The 23,452-nt window shown below is 41.1% G+C and overlaps 1 protein-coding gene across 2 annotated transcripts in view; it reads right to left on the reverse strand.

Moving 5' to 3' along the window:
* Nucleotides 1-19,381, reverse strand: part of lekr1 (Leucine-, glutamate- and lysine-rich protein 1) — a 94,887-nt gene extending 75,506 nt beyond the window's left edge. The window contains exons 1-2 of one of the 2 annotated variants that reach the window (XM_078246493.1): nt 19,293-19,381; nt 13,324-13,427 (exon numbers count right to left, since the gene is read on the reverse strand). In XM_078246493.1, the coding sequence (XP_078102619.1) occupies nt 13,324-13,427; nt 19,293-19,296 (108 nt within the window). In that variant the 5' untranslated portion in view covers nt 19,297-19,381. Of the gene's footprint in view, nt 1-13,279; nt 13,428-19,292 lie in introns of those variants that run through there. The other variant, XM_078246494.1, reaches the window with a different exon arrangement.
* Between the last annotated feature and the right edge of the window lie 4,071 nt (nt 19,382-23,452).

Raw genomic sequence — 23,452 nt, forward strand, 5'->3', positions numbered from 1 at the left:
ATCCTTTTTTCTCCACTTTGTCCTTTTCTCCTTCCTTCTCCTCTTCCTAAACAACCTTTTCCTCCCTGTCCTCCTTATCTCCCTGCTCCTCCCCCTCGTCCACCTCTGCCTCCTCAGCTACAGCTGCCCTGACCCATCTGGCCCATCAAAACACCAGAGGTGGGTCTCTGTCACGAACACAGACCTTTTTCATGTTACACACACCCACATGTATGTTTATACACACACCCAAACATGCATTCCATGACCAAAAACTGATGCAGCCACGTACACACACGAGCATGCACTGTGCACACACACACACCAAAAACACACAGTTTCCACATAAAAAATTAATTAAAAATGAACCCAATGGGAAACATAACATGTTTGTGGTATGTTATGAAGTGCAGGCATTTTTAGAGAAGCTAGAAGAGCTATTATGAGCATAGTACTTTGTTTCTTAACAACAAAAGCAGGTACTTAAAGGTACAAAAAAGGATTGAGTTTTGTTCTTTTACCAGATTAAATGTTCAGCATCAAGCAGCTCCTCTACCTTTTTTCCTTTGTTACTACTGACCCGTTTCCAAAGCCTACTTTTCCAGTTTCTTTGTGTATTTCTAAATGCCATTAAACATATCTCTGGCTTCTGCAGTGCAATTGCTTGGTACTTAACAACCAACAGATCAGTCAATATATCAGCCTAGCCAAAACCTGACAACAACAAAAATATTTGTCTCTGAGTTGCATTTATAAGATAAGTAGGAGGTCAAGGCTTTTGATGAAGGAGAGACATTATGCAGGCTATACAACGCAGGCAGAAACATGTAGTGTGTAGAGTGTTATAGACAGCAGGCCCCAACAGATCTTCACAATCAGACAGACTAAACAATTTGTTTTCTAATCCTCAATATTTGAAAAACCTAAATACCCTTGTGTGATTTTGGAAAGCAGAGAGGAAAGAAAAACTACAACCCACGCTCACAAACACAGTCACCGAAATACTATTTTGCGGCACAATTCAGCGCCCAGTGAATTCTGTTGAAAGATGCTGTAATGTATGGAAGGGTACAAGGCACTTAGGTGTTTTGGGTGCCTGGAGGATTAGACGCATTAGGATTAGGTTAAATCAAGTGATGTGATCATGGGTGGCGGATAGAGGGAAAAAAACAAAGGCAGGAGTACTTGCCTCATATCATACCTGGATTAGAGGATGGATACCCGAACCGAGCCCGTCGGGACCCGACGGGCCGGGCCAGGTTCGGACAGAGATTTAGAAATGATGTTTGGGTTCAGGTCGGGCTCGGTCACATCAGCGCGATAAGGCATTGAACATTTCAAATTTAAAACAGCTTATTATGTAGGTGCACACCTGTGTTAACGTGTGCTTGTTGCCCCGTGTGCCCATTTCCATCTGCTTAGCTGGCACTTCATCCCGCTTCTCTCCCTGTCTGTCTATCGTGTCTGTGAAATCACAGACACGATAGATCACGCAAGCATTTAAGAAGGGATTAAGCAGTTGAGGGACCTATCCTTGTTTTTTTCCCCTAATTTTTCTAAACTATTTTCTTTTTTGGACTGTGACAGTGCGTGAGAGCTTGTGTGTCCCACCGAAAACATTGTCCAGCTGTGCGTGTCAAAACGAGAATGTTTTTGTGAGCTTTTGTCAGTTTGTGTGTGCGCGTGAGCGCTTTTGTTTTTTTGCTTTCTTGTGTTGACTGTGTGTGCGTTAAAATGCCTTGTGTGTGCCCGTGTTTGTGATCGAGACTGCGCTTCGTGACTGTGGCTTTGTTGATTTTTGCGACGATAAAGACCCCCTGTGGTGCTCAGTGTAGCGAGAGCCAACACTGAGATTCCACTCATCTGGACCCCTTGGTGCATCACACATCACATGACAAGTGTGTGTTTATGAGCGAGTGCATGAGTGTAGATGTGTGTGTGAATATTTTGAGTATGTTTAAGTTCCTTGACCACGGCACAGTGTGCGTGTCTTTGTGAATTAATATGTTTCTATGTCTGTTTATCTGGGTGTGTGTATATGTGTGTATCTGGGTGTGTGGAGGAGTGAAAAGGGAGGGGTGGAAGCGGTCACAAGGGACAGAGGGAAGTGCAAAGGAGGGGGAGGGGGGTTGGGGGGGGGGGGGCAGAGGCGTGCGAGTAGCGAGAGGAGTTAAGGGAGGGGGCAGACAGATCAGGGGCATACTGTACTGTAGAGTGGATGAATCAAAGTGTGTGACATGGACAGTCTCTGGGTTGCTGTATCTGTATGGAAGAGTAGCACATAGGAATCCCCAGTCAATCACACACACATGAAATATGTGTGTGAAATAATATGAGGTTTTATACCCCCCCCGTATAATCCAGGGTTGCATGTTTGTCGGGCTGTCCTCCCGTCTTCCCGTCCTGTTATCCTCTCTTTTTTTGCCTTCCCTTCCCTGTCTGCCTGGCCGCCTAACTCACTTGCTCCTTTGCGTGGAAGCATGGAAAGGGCAGTGGCGGGGAAACAATCACCTATGGCTGCCTCGGCCGGCACTTGGCCACGCATCAAATCACATCCAAACAGGGCGAGGCACAGCACAGCACGGCACGGCACGGCACAGCCCACACAACAACAAACAACTAGCCTAGAGGAGCAGCAGGCAGAAGACTGGCTGTGTCCATTTAGTTATCTGTGTGTTAGGGGGTTTGGTCATGTGGGAGTCAACCAATCAGCCTACTTGTCTTAATTTATTTTCTTAAAGTTAGCTATGCTCGTCTCCAGAACTGACTGGCGGCTGTAGCCAGGTAACTTTTTACAGTCAATATCAGGGGCACTGAAAAGTGAGGCTTAATTTACCTCACCCAAAAAAATACAGTACATAGCAGTATTAGTTATATGTGCACATACTTGATGCATCTGTGTGTGCAAGCAAATAGAGAAGCAGTGCTGTAGTCAAGAGTATGCTGTGTAGTATAGGATTCTGTGGAGCCTTGAAAGTTGCATCTGACTGAGTAACACACCTGCTTGAATTTTACATCCTACAGACAAAAAGTCATATCACAGTTGCATAGCTAACTGAACCAACTGACAAAACTAACATAAGTTTGCTAATGTATGACCTGTTAAGCTGGAAGCATAAAAAATGGTAATATGGAATATTGCCGTCATATCTGACCTGACACAGTCTAAATGCAATGTAAACTGGGATTATTTTTTATTATTATTACATTTCACTAAAATAACACAAGATAACTTAAATTACAAAACCCTATGCCAATAACTTTAGGCTAAATGACTAATAGCATTGGTTAGGGTAGCATAATCTGATATTTCCCACTCATTCTAAACTGCATGAATACTACTAGCTCTAAAACACACATATTTTATGTTTACACACAAATGAATAAAAAAATCATACCTGCATTTACAAAGAATTTTCAGTTGGGTTTAACTGACCCTTTAAACAGTTAATTTTTGGGCTGTATGTTAATAGCTTCTGATGCTACAATAACTTACTGTTTACATTGTTCAATATTTTTAATGGCACAATCAATGCTTTCTGGCAATCAATTTACACATTACTAAAGTCTTAAGCTACAAGCTAAGGCATTACTTATCATTCCAATATGCATCTTGCACAGTACTTTGCACTATTACTTTTTGCACTTTACATCCCACTCCATGTGTACTTGCCTTGATATTATGTCTTATTTGTATATTTGTATATTATGTTGATATGTGCCTATATGTATATTGTTGTCTCTATTGTACAGTATGTGTCTATATTACTATTTGTCCATGTCTATTTTTTGAATGTATAGAGAGTTTACACCCACCAAAGTCAAACTCCTTGTGTATGTAAGTATACTTGGCCAATAAATCTGATTCTGATTCTGATTATGTTTTAATGGCGCAACCCGATTTGTTAAATCTCTAGTTTAAGGCAAGGCAAGGCAAGGCAGCTTTATTTGTATAGCACATTTCAGCAACAGGGCAATTCAAAGTGCTTTACATGAAAACAGATAAAAAAAATAAAAAAAAGATAAAATACGAAAAAAAAAAAAAAAGTTACAGTGCAAATTGCTCAAATTGCTCTTGCTAGTTTAAAACTAGCAAGAGGTTACTCCTGCTGCACTAAATGCTCCCCAACTGGGTATATTATACAGTAGCTCTTCAACACCTGAATAACAATATAGAAGCTAGTTTTGTACCATTTTAACCCACATTGTTTACTTTATAGACATCAATGCACTATATGCTATACAAAACAAGAGAAGCACTGTATTATAATTTAATGACTCTCTCGCTTTCTCAATGCCCAGGTTTTAAACACAGACTGAGTGCAGACATGTACATGTAAGAGGTGAAGCCAGGACAGCAGGACAGCCAGTGAAAAAAATAAGCCAGAGAGAGAAGGGGGTGTATAGTCTGTTACATTAATCAGAGTTAGCAGACAACACATGTGCTTCCGTTAGCCCCACTCGACCACGCATCACAACACACGGCTAGGCACGACATGGCACGGCACACTAAGCCAGGAGAGGCCAGAGGAGGTAACACTGGCTGAAATGTGTGTGTGTGTGTCTGCCTGCCTGTCTATCTATCTGGGTGTGTTCTATTTTTCGCTGCTGTCCAGTCTGTCAATGAATCCGTACCTTCTTAACATTTATCCTTTTTTGCTCTTAATTTGCAGCTTAAACCAGGTGCAACGACATTCTGTCTGACTAGATGACAGTAGAGCGAAGCAAAATGCAACCTCATTTAACCCTCTTAAGCAAGAGCAAACAAGTGCCGTTGCCTGCAGTGTTACACTCTGTGCTGGAGTGCATTATGCAAAGAAGCTTCAGACACTTATGAATGAGTAAAACAGAGAAGATCTAATTCAGTTTGATTGTACAAATAACTCAAGCTTTACGTCACATAAGGCCACCTTTTGAGCAAGGCAAAATGTTAACATTAATTTAATGTTCACAAGAAAATCCTGCCCTCTTGCACGGTTAGGTATGATCAGTCTGTAAGTGATGTCTTTTATCTTTCTGTTGTACCCACTTTCCCTCAAATTCTACCTCAGTTTTTGAGGTTTCCTTGAATGACTTCTAACAGCACCCACAAAACATGCAGAGACTAGCCGTATTCAGTTTTGAATATGCATAAGGTGTGAAAGCTGGAACCATGATAGTAAGAAATGATAGTAGTAAATGAAATGATAGTAAGAGTGGTACTGTAACAGATTCTCCAGTCTTCAAAAGTGATATTTGCTGAAAACACAAAACATCTTTGTGAATATCATGTGGTGATGATAATGGTCCATTGAGGCAACTACCAATGAGAAAATTCTTCCTCTTTTCATGGGGAATTTCTGTCTGTATGACTATTCAGAATCAGTGCAAAATATTGAGTCAATAAAAACCACTTCCCCTTATCATTTAATGCTGTAGATACTTTTTTTCTGCTATCACCCTCAGTTGTAACCTGAGATATCTTCATAGAACATGACAGTCACATGATAAGGGCAGTTGCACCACATAACAATTATGCAACAAACATCGACAATAACTCGGATTTTTGTGTTTGATTGGGATTGACTTTCTGAACACTTGATTAATGTGTATCTTAAAGTAAAACTGCCACAGTCGCTGGCATATGGCAATTACTTCATAAAAGCAACGGTGATCTTGTAATGACCCTTGGATTATCATGCAATATTGTCACTTGGTATTTCCAGGCTCCAGACAAGACCCGTGACAATATTGCACAATAATCCCCCCGCTGTCTCTCAGTCATTACTGCAGATCAGCATTCACCTGATGAAACCTCCCCCTCTCGCTCTTAATCTCTCTCTCTCTTCCCCCAGATTTAAGAAAACAGACTGAAAAAGGGCAGGAAAGGTGGGGAAGACAAAGAAGAGAGAGGAGGAGGAAGGGAGCTAGTCGGAGATACATTGATTAAACAAGACAAAACAGACAACACATGTGCTTCCATTATCCGTCTCTCCTGAGGTCCTATTGAGGAGAAGGATCAAGACGAAAAAGGGAGGAGTGTGTCTGGTTTGAAACCATCCATTATTCAAGGAAATGAGAACTGAGGGAACGAGAGAGAAAGACAGACAGAGAAAGAAAAGGAGAGATGTGTAGCCCGATGTAGCTCATTGGGACTTGTGGCTTGTCTCTACTGTCCTCTTTTTCTCTTTAAGACTTTGCAATGCTCGCATTAAAAATGAATGGATGGAGGAAGGGAGAAGGAGAGCAAGAGCAGTTGAGAGCCTTCGGTTGGACAGTCAACAGTCAGAGGCACAGAAAGACACAACAGAGGCTAGCCAGGACTTCGATTTACACCTTTACATTAAAAAGGATAATCCGAGAGAGAAGTTGAAGATGTTTTTAGAATCAGAAGAAGCAGTCATCATCTAAGTGTCAGGTTTTTGTAAGAAGAAAAAGAAAGAGCTCTTCAACGAACAAGTCAGGCTTGTCTGGTGATGAGAATGTTTCAGTGTTGTATCTTCAACAACTGAGACCCCTGTAAGGTGTCTAAAAGAACACACTGTACTACTGTATGTAGTGGACTGGAGACTACATGAAGACAACTCCACTTGCTATACACTGCTGCCCTGAACTAAGATAAGCCTTTATTGATTCACTGAAGGGAAAATCAGGATGCACGGGGAAAATAAAAGAGATTAAACAATTCTATTAAAAGAGACTGTTTCACTCCAGTGAGTAGAGAATTACTTTAGTTTAAGTTAAAGCATATTTGTATAGCACAATTGTAATACTAATGCAGCTAAAAGCGCTTTACAGGATAATACAACAGTACATCAGAGAGTAAGCAAATGTCTACACACACCCATGTCATGGTCATAGGTCATTGGTCCAACACATTGAAGATTTTAGAAACAAACACGTGAGTGACCACTCCACAGAGGACACAGACAGTGGCTCATTTTCACACATATTAGTCTGCACCAGACTGTGGACATGAGCAGACGGTGAGATTTATTCATTATATATTCATTGACATTATGCATTGTCTGGCCCCTATCATTTTTTTCACTACATTCACCACATGTAGTTTAGTTCACACAGTCTGCAAGTCAGCTTGAATCAAGTAGATTGTATTACGTTTGTCTGTTGTTTTTTTTCTTCCGTCCTTGAATGATAACACAAAGAGGCTCAGCAAGTAAAAAGGTCTGACTGATGTGACATCTTATAAACAACAGAAACTGTTTTAGAACCTAAAGTTTAAAGAAATAAACTTCAGGAGCTGATTGGAAGTTTGATTTTCGTTTGTGAGCTAAAAGAAGAAAGATACGCAGTCACTCAGGTAAAGCGGTTGGATAAAGAGGTACAGAGGCTTTTTACAGTGGACAAAACTCAAACTTCCAAATTGTAACAAAGACCTAGACCTAGTCCCTTTTCTACCTGTCCTATCAACATACAGAGGGCAGTGTGGCAAAGCATGGATTGTGATCATAGCTGATCCCATCAGCAGGTCTGTATCTGTATACCAGTTATCCTACATGTGGAACTGTGACTGTGTTACATTTATTATACAAAAGTCAGATGGTAAGGTGTGTCTGCCTTCAGGGCAGGAAAAGGTAAACATTTAACTGATGTAAACGTAAGGCTCCACTACAGGTGCTTCTCCATTTATTATCATGTGTACACACCAAATATGATACCACTATCTTATCCACATTAATTGTAAAGTACAATCAAATGAAATTGCTTTTTTTTGTTGATAAAAACATTTTAACAAATCCATATCCTACGCTACCAGACAGGTAGCGAATGCATACCATGACGTGCAGTGTGTGTATGTGTGTGTGCTGTGTGTGCGTTTGTGTGAGAGAAAGAGAGAGAGAAAGAGAGAAATTCTCTTCATTTTTGGTCTCTCTGGTCTTATTCTCTTCATTATTGATTCTCTCTCTGACGAAAACGAAACAAAATATCACTTATCTCTCCTGCACACACACTGGGGAGCTCTCTGTGTTCTCTCTGCCTCCCTTGCTCTCCACTCGCTCTCTAACTATCTCTGAAGTGAACGTCTTGTCCTGTTACATTGTGTTTAGGAGCTTTCCACAGATCACAACATTTGAGAAGTTGACAGGGAGTATTGTCCCTCTTGTTTCTGTCTTACTCTGCTTGCTTTTCTTGCTTCTTCTCACTGTCTCTTTCTCCCTGTATTTCCCTCTCTCTTGGAAGTGAACATCTTGTCCTGTTACACTGTGTGTTTGAGCTCCTCTCAGACTGTGACACTTGAGAAGTGAATAGGTAGTATCAGCGCCTTGTGGAGAACAAGAGGTGCTCAGCTGCTGTGTAAAAAGGCTGTGGTGTACTCTGCTCAGAGCTGCACTGAAAACAACTAATCCCCGTTTGGTCTAGAACACTGCTCCGAAAGGTTGACGTGTCACTTTGACAACTTGTGGAAAAAATCCTGCCATGTAAGAAAGGGAAAAAGCATTGTTTTGAGTTTGCGTGGTGGCAATAGACAAGGCTTATAGGCATTCAGACCGAACACGGTTTGCGCTGCGCTTGTAGCTGGATTCAGCACACGTCTACAGCTCGACGCAGCGAAACGCCATCGTGGCCTGGCGCAAGCCATTGGAAACAATGGGTTTTAGAGCGCAGCGGTGCCGTTGCTGCCATTAGTCTAAAGGGCCCTTTATGCTGCGTTCAGACCAACAATAGCACTGTGTCATTGCATTAGCGCAGCGGGGGTCCTGGCGCAGAGGGCGCCCACAAAAAAATGCAGGATTGTCCAGCAATGCAAAGTCATCCAGCAGCGCACTGTGTTGGCCAATCAAATAAGTGAAAACAAGCCAATGCAGTGCGGTTTTTAGTCTGACCACCTGCTTGAAGAAGCAGGTTTGAGTTGATTTTCAGTTCAAAGACCATTAATGAAAGGGGGGAGAAACACTCTGGCCCCTGAGTAATAAGTGCTAATGTGCCCTTGAGAAAGACAAAGAACGGGACTGAGGGGAAGTGTGACTGTATTCACATGACACAGGGTGAAATTGAAAAGTACCATGCATTCTCAGCATATTTACAAAAAATGTAATACTGCATAGATTATTTTCAGTTCCTTGGCAAAAACTGTTATGGTGGCAGAGAGTGGTCAGTTTAGCACCACACAAATATGAAACAAAACATTAAAACCATTTCCTACTCTCCCATGAACCTTACCAAAATAACTAAGTCAGGAGGTAGAAGACAGTGAAAATGGGCGCTCTTAAAGGAGCAGCGCAGATTGTTGGTATAGAGATTTTGTCCAAATTATTATTAAGTTAAGAGAAAATGCAGAACAATGGATGTCACTGTCACTGATCAAACATATCTATGTGAAATAGAGTTACTAATCATCAGTACTATCTTAATGCTCTTTAGTAGTGTCCCCCATGCACTGGACAGAAGACAGGGATATGCCATGGACGGGCTGCCAGACCAGATGCTGCAACACAGATTCATACCCAACAGAAAATTATGAGTTTTAAATCCACCCAACTTGCATGCTTTTTAAAAAGGATATGAAAATGAAGCACATGTTGGTAGTTGGTGGTGTCACACCCTGTCGTACATCATTTACTTTACTGTCTTGTAATGTATGAATAGGTGTTTTCATGTGTTTACCTGTAGCTGTATTTGAGCTGCATCCCCAAGTTTGTATATACACAATAAACATACTGTCGGCATGAAAGTTTAGCGCAAGTATGTGAGTTTCTGTGCCCGAGTGTGTGGGTGGGAGCCAGGCATGGTGTTTGTGTGTAACCGCAGCGCTCTCCTTCTCAGCAGCCCACCATTAAACCTTGGTGCCAGCCCTCTCCCAGCACACCAGGATTAACAGCACTTAAATGGGCCTGTTAGTACACCACCTCCTCTTTGCCTCCCACGCCGGCTAGTGCACATGGTGCTGCCCACAGCTTTGTGCTTGCAACGCACACTGCCTCTGTTGTTTTTTGTTCTCCACTCACCCCCAGCCGCCTAAGCCTCCTCCAATAAATGGTTCTGAAGTGTACTCAGCAGGGGGCTAAGCCCAGAACATCCTCTATTTTATGGACCTATTGGAATCTAAGTGGATGACACAGGCAGGAAAAGAAGGAGGGGGAGGTAGATCCTGAGCCTGAACCAGATGGGCTATGATCAAAATGTCAGTCTCTCCCTTCCTCTCTCATTCTTTGTAATTGGCTCTCTTTCTCTCTTTCCTTTGCTTTGTGTCTGGTTATCACATGCCCCTTGTGACAAATCATAAACAGAAGCTCTGAAACGGATGCACACACACACACTGGGGAGAGATGGATGCCCACCACAGAAATCAATGAATAAAATAGATTCCCATTTGAGTCTGTTGGCCATGGTGCAGCAGGCAAAAAGATAGATAGACAAATGACTGGATGGGAGAATGGACTGTGTGTGTGTGTGTGTGTGTGTGTGTGTGTGTGTGTGTGCGTGCGTGCGTGCGTGTGCGTGCGTGCGTGCGTGTTTGTGCACTGTGCATGCATAGATGTGATCGTAGGAGACTTTCGGTGGAGGCTGGGGGGATTTTGTTTGTACATGGGCATGGAAAGGCCACCCTCACATAATACCAGGGGGTGTATTGTTCACAGCCATCTACTGACCTCAATGAGAAATTCCAGAAATTACTCGAGAGCAACAGACAGGGAAACCGAGAGAGACAGGAAGAGAGTGCAGAGCACAGAGAGATAGAGAGCAGCCTCATAGATCCATTCAGTAATCTTACCACTAGGCACTTGCTGCTCTATGTCATGCTATGTCCAATTGGTCCCAAAAGACAAATGTAACTGATAATGTACAGAGGCTTAAACATAATAAAGGATATTCCAGTTTATTGCAATTGTGGTCTGATTTTTGTAGCCATCGTTTAAATTGGTTATGATAGCATTGTAATCACAAAAATACTGAGAGGTGGGCGGTGTTGGGGAGTAATGGAATACATGTACCTCCATGCATTTCCCAGAAGCCCCAATATGAAAACGAAAAAATTAGCTATTTGCGTGATCACTGACAGAGGTAGAGATGGGGCTGGAACCGGCACAACAGAACCAGGGCAGGAATGCGTTTCTATCTTGGAAATTCAAACAGCATTTCACATTAAAGAAAGAGAAGAGAGAACGAAATATAACTGTGCACTGCAGTGCAACTTCTGCTTGCCAGCAACCAACTTCCTTTCAGCGTCCAAATTACTCCACCTCCAACCTGAAGAAGCATCTTAAAGTAAGTTATTTTTAGCCAAGGGTAGTCGTCTGCTGTAGTTTTACTGGTCACCTTGCTATTTTATAGTTGACGTACGACTTTACATTCTCCTACATGCCCCGTTTGACATGTTAGCTAACGTTAGCTAAAATTAGCTCATGGTAGCTTAGACTGCAGTTAGATTTTTGTAGTATGCAGTTCGGGACTACAAATACAAAAATCTATCTCCTTGTTCAGGTACACATTCAGCCAGTTGGAACAGAAGAACACAACAGAAGAAGGCCTGTTTAGTAAGCTGTATGTGATGGCCGCATTCCTACTTATAAAATGCAATTCAATGTGGAAGTAATCCAAGTATTCAGAATACGTTACTAAGCTTGAGTAACGTAACGTAATACGTTACAAATTACATTTTTGGGCATGTATTCTGTACTCTGTAACAGAATAAGTTTTGAAAGTATCCTTCCCAACACTGGAGGTGGGAACATACATTGCTACGGCAATGTTTGACAACACAAGAAACATGAAGTGGGACGATCAGACAAGTTGTAAACAAGAAGCCAACAGTTGGGGTTTGCCATAGCATGTCGTTCGTTATCAATTCTAATGTAATAAATGTGTGATATTATGATTTCGCAACATGCTGACTTATTATGACTTCTAACAAATTAACTGTGCTGCTGCCTCCACTGTGGAAGTATTGTATATCAAATTGAGTGACTTTGTTATTGTCGATTATATTAACCTTCACAGAAAAAGAGTCCTACATCCCACAGCAAATCCAACATACCCGTCATCTGGTATCTAAATTGACAAGATGCGTCGCATCAGGATGTGTTGTATTTATCTCAGGTGACAATGACTGATCAATTACAATGTATCACAACGCAATATAAGGAAAAAAGAAACGTTTTTACAAGTTGGGAGAAGTGGAGGTAAACGGTGCAGCCAGTCACAGTTTATAATCATATCATCATAAATATCTTTATCGCAAATACTTTTTAATGTCATGATTTTAGTTCAAGGCCATATGTCCCACCCCTAACCAACTCAAGCAAGAGCAGGGTAGATTGTCATTTTCAGGGTAGAAAATGACTAGTCTAGTTATCCCAGCCGTTTGAAGAGCTGCTGTAGAGAGTAAAGCAGTCGCAGAGGTCCCTCTCATAACCAGCCAGCTGCTCTGTTTGGAATATTCTGCAGTTGACGCCATGTTGGCTGAGTTTCCCACTGGAAAAGAAAATAAATTAACTAGAAAACTTGTTTTTTGGCAGTTAGAATGGGAAGTAAAACTACAGGTTACAACTATTGGCCAACACATTTTCTTAATCTAATTACTTTGCTTTGTATGCACAATGCACTGCATAATGTAATGTGAAAAATTATTTTGTGTCAGCGTGAAAATAAGTAATGAATTTCTGGAAAACATGGTCTTTGGAGATAATCATTTCTAACCCTTCATTTGACAAACACACTGCTATAAATGGTAGTAAAGACCTGTGCTTCCTGTTTAAAACAAAATATATGCCCTGCTAATTTATATTCATACCATATGGCATATCATATGGGAATATGTAACTGCCACCTGACATTAACAAGGATATAAAGCAACACGCCATGATTGCCGTGTTACTTCCTAAGTGCTTTATCTTAAAACAGATGGAAGATTAGAAGAGGAGACATTGTCCCATTTCTTATTCAAATCATATGGATTCCTGCAGCATATGGAAAGAGAGAGAGAGAGAGAGAGAAAGAGAGAGAAAGAAAGAGAGAGAGAGAGAGAGAGAGAGAGAGAGAGAGAGAGAGAGAGAGAGAGAGCAGTGTTGAAACACTCATCAAGATGTAACAAACATTTGTATTCCTGGGTAAAATATTCTAATTATATTGTAAAAAAAAAAAAAAAATCATATTTGCTACCAAAATATATAATGAAATATAAAATATATTTATTTTATATGAAATATCTTTCATTATCATGATGCTTTGAAAGATCATTGATCAAAGACCATGCACAGTAATGGTCCCAACCTGAATGCATGTGTGTGCTGAGAATGATTTCATATTGGTTCCCCTGAGAGTATTGGTGTTCAGACTACAACTTCAATCAGCAAGGTACCTGCCAGGGGTGTTCAGGAACAAGATTTTCAAATCACTGCCGACCTTTTTTATCTCTTCAGGCAGTGGGTAGAGTGGAGGACAGTAAGGAACCATCTTCATTTCCTTCTCCCCTTCCTGCTCCGCCTCCATAGATATCTCCTCATCTCCTGGAAACAAGAAGACCAGCAAAATGATCTATACTGGAAAGTATATACAGTGTGTGTTATGGATTTTCATTTGGTGATGTGAACTGTAGAGCAGGAACTAACTTTTCTTTTTTTTTATTACTGATTATTCTGTCGATTTAGTTTTTATAATGAATGGAATAATCATTTTGTCTACATAAGTAAGAAAATAGTTGTTTTTTAAAATCACAATTTCCCAAAACCCAGGAGACATGTTTAAATTCCTTGCATTGACCAACAGCACAAAATGTTTTCAAAACCAGTGAATGTTTGGCATTTTTGCTTTATGAATGATTAATCGATAATCAAACTTTTTGTTGGTTAATTTTACTCATCAAGTTGTTGATTTATTGATTAATTGTTTTGGCTCTACTGCAAACTTATGTAGAAATATTAAGCCTTTAAGCGAGAAACACAGTGTCTATTTCTTGCATTGTTATATATTTGACTCGGTTCTAGCTAATGGTTCTTGAACTGAGCACTTGGGAGGTGAATCTCTGTGTTTTCAGTTTTCTCTCTTTTGTATGTGTGTAAAATCAAAATCATGCCTATTACTAATCATTTTAAAAGTGAAACCCTGATATCAAGTATTTCTACAACCATCCTAAGACATTGATTGTGTTCTTCCCAATATTGCCCAAGTGGGAGGTACTTTTAAATCCCTTAGCGTGATGTCCACCAAATTAAACCCATTTGGCATCCACCCTATTCAATAGATTAATCAGTCAAGCTTATGGCATTAAGCTTATAGACTGTAGATTATGGCATTTCACAGCTAAGGGTATTTTGACTTCACAGCCATACATTAGCCTGTGCTCCACTGCAGGGCAACACAATGTTTAACAAAGACAGTTCTAAGGTCGTGCGAGGAGAACAGTGCAAGCCTAAGCCAGCCTCTGTCTGTGTCTCTGTGTGTGCATGCTTTCAGGGCATTTATCTATCAGTTCACCATTAGTGAGGAGAAAGCATCACGCCAACTCAACACTTGACTTCAGATTAAATACCTTCTGGCTAATTTACGGGCCAGGGGTCACTCCTATCATGTCCCCTGCGTAAGGCTGCATGCCAGACATTAAATGCTCTCGCAGACCATCTGAGGGAAATAGAGTGAAAGGACACGCAGGAAAATGTACAGAACAAACACACAAGTATTTAGCCACAAGCACAAAGCACACAGGCCGACACACATCCAACTACATACAATCTAAGAACTAACGCAAAAACAGGCAGGTTTAACTTGATACACACAACAAAACATTAATGAACTAGCATGTGAACAAGCATGTGTAATCCCACTGTCTGTCTCTCTAAAGGCCCTGACAAACCGAGCTGATAATTGGCCGTTGGACAGTCTGGCGAGGTCAGTGACTCGAGTCTGTTCGGTGTGTTCCGGCCCGTCGGCCTTCATTTCGGCCGATTTTACATGTATAATCGGCAGGGCGGGCACTGCCAGCAGTCGGACTCAAATGACTCATCTGATTGGTAGAGTGCTAACCCGGAAACGGGGAGCGGAATGAGCATGACTAGAGTCTCTCAAAATCTGACGAAAATCTTTGTTGATATGAAAATGAAGACAGATTCAGCAACTGCACGGCCTATTTCTCGCTTAAAATGTTTTCAGAAACACGTTTCGGTGAACTATTTTAGTACAATATGAGATTGTATTCTGAACAAGCCGCCATGACAGCCTGTCTTTGAATTTCTGGAGAAACCAGACCCACGTGACGCGTTCATCCGGTTTTCATTTTTGGGCGACAGTACAGATTAGCAGCACCTGCTGTTATGGAGACGTATTACGTCTCGTCGCTTTGGTGTGTTCCGAGGAACTTTTTTGACCAACTCGCGGAGACTGATCAGTCCAACTGCCTTTTCTGCCGAGGGTCGGCCGTCTGGTCGGTGTGTCTGCAGCTTTAGACACTCACACACCAGTGCAGACACACAAACCCTGCCCAGTCAAAGAGCAGCCTTCATGCTCACGCACGCAATAGCAATAGCCTGATTGCCCCCCTACTGTCCCGAGGCTCTGCATTTAAAACATGGCAGAGAGCCTCAATCGCTGGCTCACACAACGCAGATAAATTAGTTACGCCCTTTGACAACATTAAGCAGGCGTATCCTTTTAGATGGACGCAGATATAAAGGGCTGATTTTCCATGACAACTGTTCCCCCATGACATGTTGTCTGTTTTAGCCCTGATTGAACTATTAATCAGTCTAATGTGAGGGAGGCAAGCTGTTCATAAACTCATATCTGCATGGACGCATGCCTAAGTCGTGAGAGGAAAACATACACAGAACAGAGAACAGATAAACTCATGAGGGCTAACAGGCACAAAGACAAGCACTGAGGGGCAAAAAGCTAAATATAATTGTGTATTTAAGGAGCTGAGCAGCATAAAGTTGTTATAATGGTATCTAACAACTAGAAGAAGAATTACTTGGTCAGGCAATCATTTTTATGCACACCCCTAGCAGTTAGGGGTTCGGTGCTTTGTCCAAGTGCACCTCGGCAGTGCCCAAGAGTTGAACTGGTGTTATGTCCCTACTGGTTTCCACACTAACTGGTTTCTGTATATTGTGTTTACCTAACAGCAGCAGTTGTTTCTGCCTCTATCGCCAGATTCGTCACACAATCACAAACACATTACTGGCGATTTTCAGGTGGCATCTCATATCTATTTTGCGAATATGATTGTATAAATGAGCACTACATTGCAACCACATACAAAAAATAAATTTAAGAAAAGAAAATAATTGCGTCGAGTCGAACTGTCGAAAGCAAAAATACACACTCTTCATGTCCGCAGCTCTACGCTGCGAGCTACTCGAACGCAGTTGCCTTTTATTTCCAGTAAGCATTACTTAACTACGTCAGCATCCAGGTAACAGTTTGTTTTGGTTTTATCTGAAACAACTGGACCGTTGCTCTTCGAAAATACATGATCGTATTTATCATGATTCTTTTCTCGCGGCCACGGCTATATTACCACTACATTACAGCCCCTACAACATTACACACGTCTATTAAATTACTTTTAAACAGTGACGATATAACTCAGACAAGCTAACACTGAGCCACATGAAAAGCTAAAACAACTTGTTACCCTGGGCTTAGGCAGTGTTTTATTGTGTCCACGAGGGGCACACTTATTGAACCCAGAGAGAAACATATCGCCTGAGCTCAATGCTCCTTAAATCATTTAAATAACGTTATATGCTGTGTTGGAGATGGATTAGAACCATAGACTGTAAATATTAACAGTCTATGATTAGAACATCGCTTTAGATAGAATCATTCGATAGACACACAAGCTCAAATAACACTGTATTGCTAACACGTTTTGCAAACACAGAGTTATGTTTTACTATTCAATATAGTCTACACAAAATGAAGCTTTACTGTAAATCATTACGGGGGTATAATATTACCACTTGTATTCGACTTTTTCTGGCTCAGTGGCCCGCTCGGCTCGTACTGCATGTTTACAGTTTAATCTGAGTTAGATCGTCACTATTTAAAAAACTTTTTTTTACCTTTAGACCTGCGTAGTGTCGTAGGGGGCTGTAATATAGGCTACATGGTCAATACAGCCGTAGCAGCGAGGAAAGAAACGTGAAATACGTTCGGGTATTTTCTAAACTAAACCCAGGTAACCAGTTGGTTCAGATCAACTCAAGACAACATGTTACCTGGGTGCTGACGTAGTTAATTAATACATGACTGGAAAGCAGAAGATCCATGAGCTTCGTAGCTCACACTGTAGAGCTGCTGTTAACAGGTGATTATATGTTTTTGCCCTTGTGAGATCGAAACCACCTCGACACAATCTTGTGTATATAAAGAATAATATAAATAAAAATATTTATATTAACTTAAATTTCTTTTTTGTATGTGGCTGTGATGTAGTGCTTACTTATACCATCATATTCGACACAGTAGATCTGGGAAGAGATTTCAAAATCGCCAGTAATATGTTTGTGATTGTGTGACGAATCTGGCGAGAGAGGCAGCAACAACTGCTGCTGTTAGGTAAACACAATAAACGGAAACCAGTTAGTGTGGAAACCAGTAGGGACATAACACTGGCATTTCTCCAGCTACCAGTCTACACTCTGTACTTGGTCCGTGCTGGACTTGAACCAGCCCGGTTCCCATGGCAAGTCACCAGGACTAAGCTACTGCTGCCCAAGGCCTCCTTCCTAGAATGGACTATAGGTAATTAATAGTAGATTGTCACAAAATAGTTTACTGACAATCAAAGCACATGCAGACTTTGGGTAAATGGCTTGGTACCCGACGAAGGCAGTTTTAAGTTTATATATATATATAACGTTACGTTATATTACAGAGACATCATTTCATCTATTATACAATTAAGTTCAATACTTAGCTAGCTAGCACTAATTAACCTTCTAACACTGTTCCGGTCAAAAATTACCGATTTACACATTCCCTGTACCATAAATATGGCATTTTTCATCAGATTGCCTCAAGACCTTATGATATCCTTCAGAAAAAGGCATTTGAACACATAACATTCATTGTGACTACTTTCTTTGAATTTTTAGTGATTTATTCAACTTAGTCACACTTCTTTTGTTTATGGTCAAAAATGACCGCCATAGGAAATGAATGGGAAAGAGTATAATTATATAATCTCCATATACACACACTCCTACAACTTTTCTGTGCTTGTGTACCCATTCACAGGTGCAAAGCTTCCATTTGCAAGGGACACTGCACCATGACTGCAATTTGCCATTTGTGTGTGTGAACCACCAATGTTCGGACACACATGCATGCACGCACACACAGAAACACACACACCCACACAAACAGACACACATACACACACATGTACACACATGTACACCCACTCACACACACACACACACACACACACACACACACACACACATACTTCATGTTGTCATGTTGCCACTTGTGCATGTGAACCACCAATGTTTGCACACACATGCATGCACGCACACACAGAAACACACACACCCACACACCCACAAACACACACACCCACAGACAGACACACACACACACACACATACACACACAGTTCATGTTGTCATGTTGCCACTTGTGCATGTGAACCACCAATGTTCGCACACAAATGCATGCACGCACACACAGAAACACACACACCCACAAACAGACAGATACACACACACACACACACACACACACACACACACACACACACACACACACACACACACACACACACACACACACACACACACACACATGCATGCACGCACACACAGAAACACACACACCCACACACGTTGTAGATGTTAATGTTCTGATAAGGTTCTTTTACAATAAATATTCTATTACAAATACTTTTTGTCATTTTTATTGGCATTTGTGTTAAAATAAGAGCAGTTAAAACTGTCCGGTCAAATTTGACCGAAAACAGTAAATTAAGGGGGGTAGCAACAAACAGTGTTTAAAGGTTAAGAACGACACATTGTAAGTCCCTTGATCAACGTTAGACTAGTTTACTTGCAATGTGCATTGTGTCTAAAATGCAGTTTTGTTTAGATGCAGGCATAGTAAACATTATCTAACATAAACTCCACATTGCTGTAACGTTAGATCAAACCACGGACAAACACCGCATGAAAAAACAGAAAACGAGTCGAACAGCATTTGTGATCTGATGCAATCTCAAAAACTGGTGTAGCTAGCTCATTTAGCTAACGTTAAACTCAAACTGTAAACAAATCAGTGCAGTCTCTCGCCTACATGTTCACCACTGCAGTCATATAAGAATAAAGCTTTTTGATTTGAATTGTAACGACTTGCAAACAGAACAAACCTTTACCTACCCATAGTCAACAGTCTCTTAAAGAACGAAGGCGAAAATACTAAAAAGTTTAACTGACTTTTTCCTGACGTTATCAGCCAAGCTCTGGTTGTTGCTATGGCTACGACGTTGCCTTGTCACGTCGCCTCGACATGGGCCACGCAGTGTAGAACGTCCAGTGACCATCAAGCACAGGAAGTGTATTTTCCTATCACAATAAAAGCATTGTAAATGTATGAGCATTGACAATGCATATCATACACAAACAACCATATGTAAAACATTGCAAAATAATTCAGTTTTTTAGCAAAAGAAAACATCATATTAAAGGAGGAAATTACTTCAAGTCTGAGGGGAAATGCCACAATATTCCCTAACAAGGCTATCTTAACCCTGGACCATCTTTAGACCTTTGTACATTTTCTATCTTTCAACCACTGGTGTGGAAGCTTCTCATTTTGACCTCTTGAGCAATAGTTAACCCTTACCACAACCACCTTAAACACCATCAGTCTCAGGGCATGAAAAGCTAGCTTGCTTGCTTGCTTGCTTTCTAGGGAGCTAATTGTTTAGCAGTGTAGACAGTGCAGAGAGAGGGAGGTCTATAATGATTTAGTTTATTAACATTAGTTTATTTTGTAATGTGAAGGTATGTAGAGATCTTTTAAAGGTCCTATGACATGCTGCTTTTTGGATGCTTTTATATAGGCCTCAGTGGTCCCCCTAATACTGTATCTGAAGTTTCTTTCCCGAAATTCAGCCTTGGTGCAGAATTACAGCCACTAGAGCCAGTCCCACAATGAGCTTTACTTAGGCTGTGCCATTCAGTGTCTGTAGCTTTAAATGCTATTGAGGAGGAGCGGGGGGGGCAAGGTAGAGGGTGGGGGTATGGCCTTGACCATAGACATATATAAAATGGACCAACAGATCCCGTTGCTCTGGACGGAGACCAGTGAAAGATATTAGAAGCACTTTTCCGGTGATGGCTGAGCATTACTGAGCAGCCTCCAACTGAGAGAGACGACGTAGATGTGACGTGAGCAACCTGTAAAGTTGTAAGTCTTCTGGTAGCTGTGTAGAAATCTCATTCCGAATCTTGCAGAGACGGAGAGCGTAGGTATATGTAAGGAGATAACATAGGCACAGGCTAATTATTGCTGACTAAAATGCTAGCTAACATTAGTAATTAAACTTAAACAGCGAAACTCAAAAAAAGGCTATTACTATTATATACTATACAGTAATTCCTCTACTATTCGACAGTAAGTCGTGTGGTTATGACACAATCGTTAGCCTATTTTTACAAAAACGATATTTTTTATCTACTACGGAGCCATAATGTGAGGTACAAGGTAATGGAGCCTTTTATACATTATTGTGTTTCTTTAGAAATAAACAATGGACAAATAGAGTCTTTAAACGCTTCAGATATAAAGTTATTCGCTGTCAAAGTGGTGCCAAAATGAATGGCAGTCAATGGAATGCTAATGGGAGGTGATGGCTTATTAGCATCAAAATGGCGCCATAGGAGCTATGCGTTCCGGGGAGAGGCTTACCCCCTTGGCCTTGACCAACTGCCATGCTTCGCTTGTTTTCAAGCCATGATGTCTCTCTCTTTCTCATGGGAGGGCCAAATTCTATGGGCGGGCAAAGCAGGTCATAAGGAGGAGATTCCAGATCGGCCCATCTGAGTTTTCATTTTCTCAAAGGCAGAGCAGGATACCCAGGGCTTGGTTTACACCTATCGCCATTTCTAGCCACTGGGGGACCATAGGCAGGCTAGGGGAACTACCATTAATGTTAACAAACCTCATAAAGTGACATTTTCATGCCATGGGACCTTTAAAATACATGTTATTGTTCAATTGAATAGACCTACACAAGTAGTTATGTATATCTCATTGTACGTTTGCCATATTGTTTGTCATCTTATGGACGTAATGTGCAAAAATTGTTATTTCAATCGTTCAAACCTATGTGTTATTAGAAGGAACATTCGAACATAATTTTTTGGCCAGTCTTGACAGCTCAGATGAGATGCGAAAATGAAAGGAGTCTTGTGTGCGCCCTCACAGTCGTTTGTTTGCTTTCCTCGCTATCGTTTTCAAGCTGAACAACCAATTAGATGGATTGGCTGTTCAGCCGACTGCGGCTGACGCCGAAGGCCGATGCATGGCAACGGTGCGGGACACACCGCACAAACTAGGGTGAAGGTCACTGCCGATGGTCGCCTGTGGCTATATGATTTGCAACAACAGAGTTAACAGATGAGATCGATGAAACTGATATTAATCCTCTCATGTAGCCTATCTTTATGCATTCACGATATAACTCCAGGTAAACGGCTCACTAATATATTTTTCAATAAGTCAGAGTCTTCCCAGAAGCGCAAACAAAAAAGCTGGCTCAAATACATTGTGTGAGAATAAGTCTATCTTTAAAGTTTGTAAAAATAATGAATGAATAAGCAATTGTGTACAAAATGCAGACAGACAACACCTTTAAGTCGCATTAGCTGAGCTCTGCCTGCTTGCATGCGTAAGTCTCACATTCATGCTCTGTTTGGGTTGTGTGCATTTAATTCAGAAATAATTTTAAATAAAAGCCAGATATTTCTGCAGGGCTTTCGCAGGACCAGTCTTTTCATGTTAAAATGCATTTTACAAATGTCTTTAGACAGATATTTATGCCCTTTATGTGATATAATTGCCCTTATTTCTCTGTGGATGACCAAAGCAAACCTGTGTCTTAATCTGGGCTAATGCCACCCACCCTAATAGAGAGGGAGAGAAAAATATTTGCTATGATTTCATTTGTGATGCATGTTCATGCTATTTCTGGACCCGTCAATGAATCTTTCAGACTCAGTGACTCTAATGCAAATGGCACTCGCCCACTCAAGTCTAGCCTACCTTCCGTGCTTGTTTATCTGCCTCCACAGCAGAAAAAAAATGTGAACTTGACAAAAAGGGAAAAAAATGTACTCAGGCAGAGACAATAATCAAACCTTGCACCCTACTGTGCCAAATAGGGGAGAGGGAAGACAAGTCTCTCTGTCTTCCTCCCTCCCTCCTCTTCCTGTCTCACTTTCCTTTTACCCTATCTGAAACAGGTCATATCCTCAAATAACCCCATTGCAAGGGCATAGAGCATATATTTAATGCAGCATCATATACAAAGCAGTATAACTGGACCACAGTTGACAATCATTTTGTCATATAAAAAGTTGATCAGAGCTCTCTTTGTAGTATCATATTATGTAAAGTGAATGTTTTTTAAAAAGTCAAGCTTATACTTTCAGAAAAGTCAGATTGCATATACTACGGTATTCGGCTACATCAGTGTTACAATAACATTTTGATTGTCTTGATTATCATTTTAATATAGCTCATATTTATTTCTCTTTGGCTTGTCTGTTACTGTAATTGAACCCAGCCAGGTTAATAATTGACGGGAGCTGGAATTTACAAAATAAATCTAATAATTTTTCTGTCATAACTGTTTGCGGAACCACTAGACTGTATTTTGGGCAGTCTCTGTGGTAAAAGCAAATTAACCTAATTTGGTTAGGTGCATCCAGTGTTTTAGGGGCACTGAGCCTGCAGGGACCGGGAGCTTGGCATCTATTGAGTCTTTTTTTTCCGGCACGCTATGCAGTATGGGCAAGTGTATAATGAAGCATGCTGAGTGTGTACTTGCGTGCGTGTGTGTAAGAGAGAGAGAGAGGGGGGACGACAGGCGGAATTGTGTGGGTGCGTGTTAGTGTGTGTGTGTGTGTGTGTGTGTGTGTGTGTGTGTGTGTGTGTGTGTGTGTGTGGTGTGCATGCACGGGTTTAAGAGGGGGAGGAGGGGTGAATATGACCCACTATTCTTTTTTTGGCTTGAAATTACTAATATTGTCACGCTTGACATATTTGGGCTAGGCTATGTGGGACAAATCTAATGGCCAACCATGCAGGTTTAACTCACCAAAATCCCCACGAAATACTGCAGGACCAGCACTCCACACACAAAACTGTGACTGGCTGTGAAAGAGAATTATGAAACTGGCAAGACAGGCAGACATTCAGAACACATACACTGTGAAATTAAAAGGTCTTTCTTTTTTCTGTAATATGAAATAACTTTTGTGACATACTCACCCAGTTAACCAAAATAGTTTATCACCCACTGCTTTCGCTG

This window comes from Sander vitreus, chromosome 3 (genome assembly GCF_031162955.1).
Source record: "Sander vitreus isolate 19-12246 chromosome 3, sanVit1, whole genome shotgun sequence".
Taxonomy (NCBI): Eukaryota; Metazoa; Chordata; class Actinopteri; order Perciformes; family Percidae; genus Sander; species Sander vitreus.